Source organism: Meleagris gallopavo, chromosome 3 (assembly GCF_000146605.3).
Source record: "Meleagris gallopavo isolate NT-WF06-2002-E0010 breed Aviagen turkey brand Nicholas breeding stock chromosome 3, Turkey_5.1, whole genome shotgun sequence".
NCBI lineage: Eukaryota > Metazoa > Chordata > Aves > Galliformes > Phasianidae > Meleagris > Meleagris gallopavo.
In genome coordinates this window covers 69807772-69819303 of record NC_015013.2, presented here as the reverse complement: position 1 = coordinate 69819303, position 11532 = coordinate 69807772, and the positions used below count along the sequence as shown (strand labels likewise).

Sequence of the window (11532 nt, the reverse complement as noted above, 5' to 3'; positions counted from 1 at the left end):
GAAATACTATTATCTATCACCCACCTTCATCACTCAAGCGATCCCAATCTTCCTGAGCTAGGAGGCAAAAAGCTGAAAAGCTTTCTCATGTAGACTTTTCCACCGGTACACTAAATATTCATTATACTGACACTGTAATAAGAGCACTTACATCAGTACTTTATTGTTTATGTTGGTGAGTTTTCTCAGAATGTACATATCGCCGCAGGGGAACATCTCAAGTCACGTCTTTCTCTACTCACCAAAATCTAGGCATTGCATGAAAAAAAAAACATTAATGGATTGTCAAATCATGCACTAAAGATTAAACATGAATGCCTGTTCTTTTATTTCAGTTGCCAAATAGGGTCACTTGTGACTGCTGACCAACACTTCTCTGCTTATGGAAAATCCTTCGTATAGTAAAGATCATTTTGTAAGTGCTCATTCCAAGCATTACTATGGCAAATAAATAAAATTCCCACTTCAAAAGGCTCCAAATTTGCTTTGGGACCAAGCATCACTTTCTACTAACAGCCTTCTGCTTTTTGAAGTTAACTTAATTTCAGGATAGGAATATTTTGTCAAATTTGACAATGAAAGATAAACCCACCCTGGCATGCATTACTTTTTCCCAGAGGAATTTAGTCTGCTCTTTCAGCTGAGCAAGAGATGACAGGTAGGTCAGTAAGAGTTAGTCTCATTTTCTGTTTCTCTGGAAGTAATTCCAGTAGATAGAGATCAGTTGTAACAGCAGATCAAATCTTTGCATTTTGAAAAGGAAGTATTATGGTATCAGCATCCTTTATCAAACAATACAAGCACAGGTTACTTGTATACAGAAATATGACTGCTAACAACTTTTGCTGTGAGTGTTTTGTTAGACTAAGTCTAGTTCCATATGTGAAAAGTTTCTAATGCCTTATTTATGGTACCCCATCACCTCCTCCATCCTCACTTCCCATCAACTCATGTTTCTTCTTCTGTCTTATTGCCAGGCATCGTGCAATTCCCAATGCACCTCCTTTTAGAAACCGTACAAAGTTGTCTCCAACTAGAGGACCTAAAGCAAAGAGGTTTGCTTCTTTAGTGCATTCGTATGTATATGGATCTATCTCAATAGGATTCCCTTTGCACGTGATGGGCTGATTTAAGTGATGACCTATGCTATGTCCTTGGTCCTTTAAAAAGAAAAGATTTGGGTGAGAACCTATCAGAACTAAGGCTACAGAAAACTTCAAGATTTTCTTCAGTCCAGAGGCACTCTGAAGAACACATTTCATTTCAGGCTTGAAGGAAAGTACATTGTGTTCAGGGAAACTAGTGTAAGCAGAATGCAGATGAGAGTCCCCAGTATGTGACTGAGTGCACATCATTTGATAGACCTTATGGTACTCAGGGTAAAGCTTTTTAGGTAATTGTTTGAAAATCAGACTCGAATCAGTAACTCTTCTACGAAACACATGAATTACTGGGATGTTGTTATTGTAGGCACACAGTACTGCATCAGCTGCAGTAAGTCCAGCACCCACAATTAACACAGGGTCTGCTTTCCCACGTAGCTTTCCTTTGCTTACAGCAGCTCCGAAGTCAGACATGGAATGAAGGACAAAAGGAAAGTCTTCACCTTCGATGTGCAGTCGGCCAGGAGAGTCAAAGGTTCCCGTGGCAAGAGCCACGTTCTCAGCAAAGAGGCAGAAGGGCACATGAGAACCATCTGTTGCTCGCTGATAACCTCTGACTTCCCAGTTTCGCTTAATCAGTGGTTTCTGTCCATCTTCCATTTCCAAATGCTGTGTCGGAATATTTTCATTCAGTTGACTTCTATCTTCATCATCTCCTCGGTAAAGTTTGGATACTGATGTTATATAAACATTGTCCCTGAAGTTTTTTTGGAGGCCCATAACTTTAACATAGTGTTTATAGTAACAAGCTATTTCCTCTGGCATTACTCGGTCACTCTTTATATTTCTGAAACAAAATTGAATGTTTCCAGTTAATATAAAGACCTTATCAATACTTTCAACATCATCTATGATCTACGACACAATAGTCAGATTTAAGAGCACTGAATCTGCCCAGTGTAACTAATGTGGAGTTCAATATATTTAAACTCACTCAATTTGTTTTATTTGCTCTCTTGATTCCTGATATAAGAGACGAGCTATCTTTTTTTAAAAACAATGTCTATATTTAATTATAAAAGTGCTAAGGTGATGAACAAATCAAAAATAAAACTGCAGTATTACAGCAGGTCTATATGGAAGTGTTTTACAACTCACTTTAACATCATGACCATCTACAGTACAACACCAGCTAAAACAGCACTCAATGACCACCAAAATAAATAAATATCATAATTGCTAAGAGCCAAATTTGAAACTGTAGGTTTGGTATATTACTTGTAAAGTGTAATGAAGAAAAGGGCTTAAGTGAAAAGAATCACTCTCCTGTCAGTACAGATAAGTTCAGTAAGTCTCAAATTAAGTAGCTCTGTAACAGAGAATTAAATCCTACCTGAATGAATAGAGTATCACACTGAACCTTAATACACATTTGAACAGGATTACAACGACCAGATGTCCAATAAAAAGCATTCTTGCACTGGAATCCTGATACTACCTTATGTTTGACCTATTTACAAAAAACTTAAGCTGTCTGAGAAGTTGAATGAATCTGTTTGCTTCTTTAGAAAAAAGCTCCAGGAATAAGCCAAACGAAACAGTAGCAAATAACAGGTTATCCACTGAACTAAGCTGAGAAGCATGTTTACATGAGATTGGGTTGCTTATTCTCAACAGTTAAAAAGATAGTGTATGTGCTTTCAGTTTAGGTTACTACTCTGAAAATCCTAATCAGGTATTTAATGGATAGGATGAATGTCAGTGTGACACCTGGTATAAGAACACTATTTCACATGACTGTAAGCATTAATTATCACTGATACTTTTAAATACACCTGTCTAACTGTAATAATACAGTTCAGCATTTCTTTTTATAGTATTGTTGAAAATTGTAATATAAACAAATTAGCTCGAGATAATAAGTAGCTTATGGGATTTCAGTTAATGACAGTAATCTTGCCTCCTTATTATCTAAGAAAGCTATTACTGAACAAAGGTACAGTTTCTTCATTTTAAGTGTTGTCCTGAAATGAGTAACACGCTGCTCTTAAAGACATATGCCCAAGAAATCCTTCTACTTTTTTGCCCTATGTGTCAAAGCACATTCATTTTGCTAGAACGAAGTTAGGAAAATTTGTTTTAGAACAGGCTTAAGCACAGCGCATCTGTTGACACAGACCTTTGGGAACTAATCGCAGCCAAGAGATTGTACAAGACAGTGGTTTTTCTTCAACTTGCCTTCCAAGGAACTTACTACAAGAAAGTAACTTTGGGAAGTAATGAATTATTCTCTTAAAAGTACAGTTCATAGACTGTAGCATTTCAGATGCTACAGCTTTGTCTGTGAAGCAAATACTGAGAGGTACTGACTTCCTGAATTGCAAGCTAGTATCCACAGCAACTTAAGTTACTCAACATCCACATTGAAAGAGGAACTTCTGGTATACTTTGGTAGGTTTTAAATGACTGAATCAGCTTACAGTAACAGCACTTATTTGAGAAATGTTAAAACACACCACTGTTAGTATGTATGCTTTTGATGCACTGAAAGCCATCGTTCTGGCCAACTGGTGTCAATTTTCTTCCACCAGAGTACATAAATCATTTCCAATGCCATTAGGCAATTTAATAAACTAAAGAAGTTTTCCTGCAAAGAATGAAGCTAAAATAGGTTATCTGAATTCTTACAAGTTATTTCCCAGTACTTAAGGCAGTATCTTTACCTGCGCTTGCTAGCTGCCCACTCCTTGAAAGTGAGTCCAGGCAGTTCCATCCAGTCTCCAAAACTGATCGTTAGCATAGAGCCTTCCATGGCCTACAGTGGAGAAAAAAAACCCAGATGCATGACCAGATACATTTTGAATAGAAACTTTTATGAGAAACAGCAAAGTTCTTCTCACTCTATTTCTTCAGTCCGATATAAAAATAGAGCATAATACATCCGATGAAAAATTTTTGGCCTACAGTTAGATGTTTTAATGAGCAGCTATGTGATCTAAAAAAGTAGAAAGAGAGGACAAGCGAAGGGGAAAAGAAAGGTTACTTAAAAATATTATTATTTGAAACAAGAAAAAAAAATTAAAGCAACAGGATACAGCATAATTGCACCTGAAAACAACATGAGAAAAGTTAGAGAATAACCTTTGTTATAATTTAAACTAATAATAAAAGTCAGACAGCAGTTACAGCCACAATCCCCAAAATTAAAGAGTAACTTATCCCTCCGCCAATCTTTAACATACTTGACCTTTGATAATGGAAACTGCAATTGTCATCATTGACGTTTAAAACAACCGTTCTAAGAAAAGTCCCAAACCACAAAATTATTATGATATGAAATGTTTACTCACATGCCAAGCCCCACCAGGTGGTCCTTTACCAAGCACTACATGGGGAATGTAATTATGCTGTTCTAACTTCCAGTGCAAAACGGATGGGTAGTCATAGCCAAAGTCAGCTTCAGGATGAAGCAGTGTATCAAAGAGCACTGCAACTGGGTTTGAAGAGCGTCCCTCAAGGCCTTCAGACAGGTACTCTAGATCCTGAAGCATGAAAGTTAAGTTTTATATGTTTACCTAACTTTTACTGCTTATCATACTTTTCAGACATTGAATTTGATATGCAGAAAACATAGTCAGTGGAAGTTGCATTTTAAGTATTTTATAGAGAAATACAATCAAAACAGTTTAGAAATAACTGCCATGATTTACTCTGAATATAGTACACGTGCCTCATTTGAAAGTTACATACTACTAATGCAGTAACAGCAGGGCTAGATGGTATTTTAAAAACTGGGACAAATATTCAAAGAACAGAGCAACCTGGTAACATTTATACTGCTGATACTGCACTGCTTTTAACAGAGAATCCCTAGTGTTTCCAGGAATGTAACTTCAACACATATCTGAAGTATGTTATCGGCATGTGATGTTCAGCCTTAAACCACCACTCAACTGCACCCAAACATTTAGGACACGAGAGCTGGAAGGCCTGCATCAGCTCCTCACTGACAAAGTGGTGCTTTTGATGCTTTTGGCAAGCAATAATACCACTACAAAAGGCAGATTGTAAAACCCAAAAATGCCACAAACAAAAAGTTCTCTAAAGCCACAAAACAAACCACCTTCACAAACATAGCAGCCTTGGATCATGAGCCTTAGATTATTTAAATCAACAGAAGAACGTTATCACTGCACTGGAAATGTGGTTAGCTAAGAAGGCTGCTTCTAAATATTTTTCTGCAATCTGCTATTTATTTATTTATTTATATTTAAGATAAGCAGTTCTTCATCCGGAAGTGCCAAGTATACAATTTGTTAATGAGACACTGAAGAAGGTACGTACTGCCCTTCGGTTTGCAGGTAAGAAAAGATAGGGCAAGTGGTAAAGTTAGTTGGCTGAGGCCACACAGCTACTTGAGCTGTACTGTGGTCTCATTCTTTGCAAGGTAAGAACATTAAGCCCTTTTTTCATCTACACACTACTTACGTAAGTTACAAAAGCATTTTAAATAGGCTCACTAAAGACTACTGTTTCATAATGTAGCTTGTGGTAGGAAAGCTGGACAAGACTGCAAAACAAGCTCACTTGATCAACAATGGAAAGATGTCGGGCTTCCTCTAATTTTGTGTGGAGAATGGGGTTTGGATGCACAGCTTCAGGAGACAAATACGGCCTGTATCCAGACAGTAGATATGAAAGACAAATTCCTGAAGGCCCATTTCCTATTAAAGAAAGAGGAAACTGCTTTAGAAACTTTAAGTTACTTCTATTAAGTAATTAAATAAGCAACAATAAAGTTACAGTAAAGTAGCATAATGCATTACCATCCCGATTCAAAGCAGCTTATAATTATCACAGTAAAATAACACCTACCCTAGAACTTCCTCCAGATACACCAAGCACAATTTTCATCAGGTAAGAAAAAATGTGTATGGCACTTAGCACTATGAAACAAAGTGTACATAAAGGGATTTCATACTTCAGCATGTCAAGTTCACTGTTCTCATGCAAATGATCTGATGGATAAGATTTGCTCTACTTGCCAATCACAGTAATACCCGAATATTTCCATCTTGCATATTTGCATTCACACTTGTACCAAGTACTGTAAAACACAGAATAGAAACAAGCTGGGGTGTATGCCCTTTAGGTCTTATAAAAGGAAGAAAAAATGAGCAGAAAACTGAAAATGATCCAAGACAATGAAATATCCCACACAGCATAACAAAGTAGATGCTGACACACATAGTACATATGTAGCACACTACAAAAAACTTGCATCAAACCACATTCAGCATTATGCTTTATTGCAACCATATCAATTCAAGCATCTTTTTGTTTTATGGCTTTCTATAATTTATACAAATTATTGTAATTAATAGATGAACTTATTTTATAAAAGGTGTGAAATGGATGGGACCAAGATACTACTATAAGTAAAATATTTATTTGATTAGCATTAAATTAAGTAGGGGATCACAATAACATACAAGTACAGAAGTAGTACTAATGTTGTAGAGTCAAATATCAAAATCTAGGGAAAGTTAGTATCAGAGAAGTATGTGCTATTCTACAGAGTTTAAACACGTGACTACGTGCAGTTATTTCTATAGGTCTTCCTCATTAACTGAATGAAAAGCAGTGAGTAGTGTTCTCCCACTGAGACATTACTTGGTATTTTGTCTTTATTTTCATCCAGAGTGGCACACGTGGCATTTACTACACACTATTTAGATCTGATGCTGAAGTTACCAATTTATTCACAGTTCTACATAGCACTCATCATTAGGATGTTAGATCTTACTTTGTATTATTTTAACTCCTGATCTCAAGAGTTCATCCTTGGCTTCTTATTCCTCATTATCTTCACACACCTATCTGTATCTTTTATTTCCAATCTCACTCCTGCACTGCAGGTCTTCTCTTCCCACTTACTGGTTTTTTAGTCCCCATATTTCCCAACAAGTTTGCTCAGACCTTGTCTCTCCTATCCACTCCCAGGCCTAGAACCTGAGCAAATAACCCAGGCTGCACAGAGTGCCTTAAGGGCTCTTAATGCAGCTTTTGTGTGAGTATATGGACACACAAAAAAAAAGTGTTAAAATGCCTGTGCATTGTAAGACCATAAAGCACTGGAAAGAATAAGAGAAAGCGGCGAGTTCCCACCACAGACATCTTCTAGATGAAGTTCACCTTTATGTACCTAAATATGAAGTAGATAACTAACTTCAAAGATTCAAAGATCCCTGCAAAGCCCTGTTATTTGAATGAAAGTAAGACCACACTGTGTTTACGTGTTAACGATCAAAACCAGCGCACATGACAAAGTTTAGCACAGAACATTCTCTAGATTTAGACCTCTACCACAAAATTTGCCAATTTTACCTCATTCAAATAGAATTTAACAGTTTCTTTCCGTTCTCTCGAGCAAAACAAGAACAGCACAGAAGTTACTTAATATTACCAGAGTAGTTTGTACACCCTAGAGTATTACAGTACACTGCACAGCATAAGCCTAAGAATCTGATCTTAAACTGGGCATCATACAGGGGAGAAATGGAATGGTGAAGCTAAAGAGAGGCCAACAGAAGTTGCTATTCCATTATGAAGTCACTAATGAACTACGCCATATTTTTCCTCCTGATTATTAGAATAGTGCAATGAAAAGACAGTACTAGGAAACTTAAAGATGTTAAACTCCACTTACACAGGAATAGCACACAGGATTAGGCCAGTAGAGATTCTGTTTGTGCACACATGTATGAGGGAAAAATAGTGGTGTTCTACAATATTACAGACCAATGTAGACATCTTTTAAGGCAGCCAACGAATTAGAGATAACATGCAGCTGAGGAAGATAAACTTGAGACATTTCTCAGATGTATCTGTGAAATAACTTTTGGGCAACTTTTCCCCCTCCCAAGTAGAAATAGTCAAAGCAGCTGTGTTTGGTATCAGCACAGAGGAAGGCATTGTAGACAAAGTAAGTATTGAGCACAGGTATTTGCATAACACATATTTGCAAAGCTAAACAGTGAAAACTGAGTCATTAGCCATATGGTAAACTTAAACGAAGGTTGATGAAATGCCAGGAAGCTGTTGCTCTTCAACTGTGATGCAGAACTTAGCAAGTGATTCACGTCTGTCACATTCATATAAAATACATTCCATGAGCACTATTTTAAGCCATTATGAAGAAAGCTTTGAGAACGTGCACTGTACAAACACTGATCTTTCTGAGTTGTGGAGAGTTAACATGAATGTATGTTGAAATATCATTCTCTGGAATTTCTCTGCCTGTTTGCATGTACAATTAAAGGTGTTGATTTGCTGTAGTCCCAACAGCTTTGGACTTTGGAGGTTTCTGAAAGCCTCTTTTATTTCAGATCTTTTCTTTATCCCTTCATCAACTCACAGCAGTAAGGAGCTAGTGAACAGCTGTTGCTCAAGAGCCTTGACCCAATACAAACCACCCGTGCAGCAACCATTATGCTGCGCACCCAGGGAGTCTGTTCCCTCTGCCATCCTGTCATTCAGCAAGATTTTACAACTACAACCCTTTAACTATTTCATCAAGACTACAACGCATTGTCCTCAACTGGCTGAACTGGCATGGATTAATTTGATAAAGATGGCACAATATTCAGATATTAGTGACAGATGCAACAGAGAAACACAATTAATAAACCAGGTTAATATCTAGCCAATACACATAGCACACACTTTACATTATGCTTTTTACTGTCCTGTATGACTCCACAAATTTTTAGTACCACAGCATCAACAACCTCCATGCAACCTGATGAAGACACAGTACCATGTTAATGAAGCCCTTCGTGATCAATGCTCAAATCTAAGCAGTGCTGCTAAGACTCATCTATCTGCTGCCAAGTAATGCAGCTCCATTTGCCAGATCATCATTTGAATTCAAATGTACTCTAGTTGCAAGAACTTTAATATAATTTGATGGTACTGTTGTTAATCATAATAACTATTTTTTTAATAAGCATCTTCACCGTTAGGATGTTAAGCATTATTCATTTAGCGATAAATGACTTCATATAGCAAGTCTATGGTAGCAGTGGAGAATTTTACGAGTCAAAAAACTCACCTATTATTACCATGGGCAGAGTAAGAAGAGAGTCCCCAGGCAGAACAGTTTCTTCTAATAAAGGCATTCTTTTTATCTTCTTTCCAAGGCTGTTACCAAAATACTGGCCAAAGGAATTCAGAAGCTGTCCTTCAGTTTCAGAGCTGTTGTAATTTCTAATTGAAAAGGACAGATGGAAGAAAACTAAAAATATAACAGTTGTACTAGAGTCAAAACGATCTTGTCAAAATAAAGTTGCTTTTAATGCTTTATTTGAAGAGCTATAGAACTAAGAAAAAAATAGACTAAAATATATATGTTTCATCCAGTCTACAGAATTTTACTCTCCAGAACAGTTTTCTAATAGCAAATTCAAGTTCATTTTCTCATAGGAAGTCTACAGCAAGATAATAAAAAGGGACAGATGGTTCCACAGAGACACAGATTTCCAATTCAGTTTATACAAAGCCAATGTATAACCAACGAGCATTATTTTGATCCACCACACAGAAAAGCTCATTTTTCATTATCCCCATCAGAAGAGGAGACATACCCCACTTAGCCCACAAACAACACTGAGACCAACCAAAAACTGAGTGAGAAGCTAAGATATATCAGCAGTCCCTCACATACTTTCCTACCTGCTGAACAGCACACAAGACTTTACACCAACACATTCTTGATCAGGTAGATGCGAAGCTAGAAGTCAGCAGTGGTGCAATAAATTGAGAGATTACAATTTCTAGAAACACTAGATGGAGCCTATGGGGGTTTTAGCCACATTAAGAAAGTCTTTTACAAAAGGAATTATCAAACAACAAACTTAGTGCAAGTAATGACTGTGCACCAATCAGGTTAGCTACTACATGACAGACTGCTCCCATCACTTGTCATCTCCTTAATTTGTCAACTTTTTCTCTGCAACACCAACCTAGCTTCCTCTCACAGTTCTTCATTCTCTACATATACATCTATACTAAAGACATGTTTTAGACTGCTTGCCTCTTAATTATTTATCAGCACCTACTCAAGTCTTTCCAGGTCACTGAAGAAGCAAATATTTCATCAGCTTAGCTTAAAAGGCAATGGCAAATTAAAAATCTGCTTTTATTAAATATTTAAAATGCTTAACTCCTCAATTAAAAACATCCCAACCTATCAGCTCCCTTGGCACTGAGGGGTCTGCTGGATGCTCCCGAAGCCTGACAGAAAGCTGCAGACTGAGCTGCATAACAGTGACAGCACTGTCACGCAGCCCCGTGATAGTCTCTTCTTGGTTAAAAAGGGGGAAGCCGATTTGAAATTGTATTTACTTCTGGAAGTGAAAACTTTACATGTGCGTTTCCTGCATAACAGGAAAAAAAAAAGTTGGAAATTAATGACTTTACTGAATTACAGGTGTGCATTGTCTTGTCACAATAACGGATGTGCATTAAAGCACGAACTGCAAGCTGAAGTGAATAGAGAGAATATTTAACCGTCATACTGGGTTTTTTTAGGCAGATACAGGTAGGTTCCGTTACCTGCCAGCCTGCACTCCAAGCTCACTATGCCAGCAGTGCTCTGTGCTTTGCAGGTGGACTGGCAGAGAGCAAGGGGGTTTAACACACCCTCCTCGCAGGATGGAAGGCTGAAACAGTAGAAACCGCCTGAAAAATCTCTCTTACGCAGCACTGAACTGTGCAGATCTGCCTGCACACCACAAGCAGCTCCTCGGCTATCACGTGCATGAAGCAGAAGCGCCGGATCAGACGCACGTCTTTGCTTCTTGACAACAGCGCAGCAAAGCTCGCTAAGGTCCTGAATTGGGATGGTGGAGGTGGCCGCCCCTGAGCCGCGAGCAATGACGGCCCAGCAACAAGCACCAGGTTTTGCATCCAGCTTTGCATGGCGGGGACCGGTATCAGCAGCCCGGCCCAGGGCCTGCGCTCAGCCCCCAGCCGGGGATCCGCAGCGACGCGAGGCTGCCAGACCCGGCGCTGGCGCTTCCCTCTTCCTTTTTAGTTATTCGCAGTTAGTTACATTTCTAATGGAAGCGAGGAAAAAGAGTAGGAAAACACATACCATACGTAAACGCTATCTTCCCTGGGAAAAGAACAAACCGTTCGCAACAGCTGCCGTTATTTCCCTCAAGTTACTAACGGAGGAGCCTTTCTTATGGAGCAGTTTCCGAAGCCCCTACAGCGCTGTGCATAGCAGCAGGCAGACCGCAGCGCGCGGCTGACGGAGATCTCGTCACGCACAAACGGGTGACACCCGGTGCCAAGCGCACATCCCGCCGGCGGGCTGCTCTTATCTCCCGGCGGGGACGCGCGGCGCCCGGAGCGGCACCGCGAG

General features: G+C 38.7%; 2 protein-coding genes across 2 annotated transcripts in view; one reads left to right on the top strand and one right to left on the bottom strand.

Moving 5' to 3' along the window:
• Positions 1–138: 138 nt before the first annotated feature.
• OSGIN2 (oxidative stress induced growth inhibitor family member 2) lies at positions 139–11525 on the bottom strand. Its single transcript, XM_003205168.4, has 6 exons — positions 11260–11525; positions 9217–9371; positions 5691–5827; positions 4454–4645; positions 3827–3918; positions 139–1950 (listed from the first exon to the last, which is right to left on the bottom strand). Exons 2-6 carry the CDS (start codon positions 9281–9283, stop codon positions 906–908), a joined length of 1533 nt encoding a protein of 510 aa, XP_003205216.2. The 5' UTR covers positions 9284–9371; positions 11260–11525; the 3' UTR covers positions 139–905.
• Positions 11006–11532, top strand: part of CALB1 (calbindin 1) — an 18482-nt gene continuing 17955 nt past the window's right edge. Inside the window, exon 1 of the mRNA XM_010709115.3 lies at positions 11006–11243. Coding sequence (XP_010707417.2) covers positions 11006–11243 — 238 coding nt within the window. The remainder of the gene's footprint in view (positions 11244–11532) is intronic.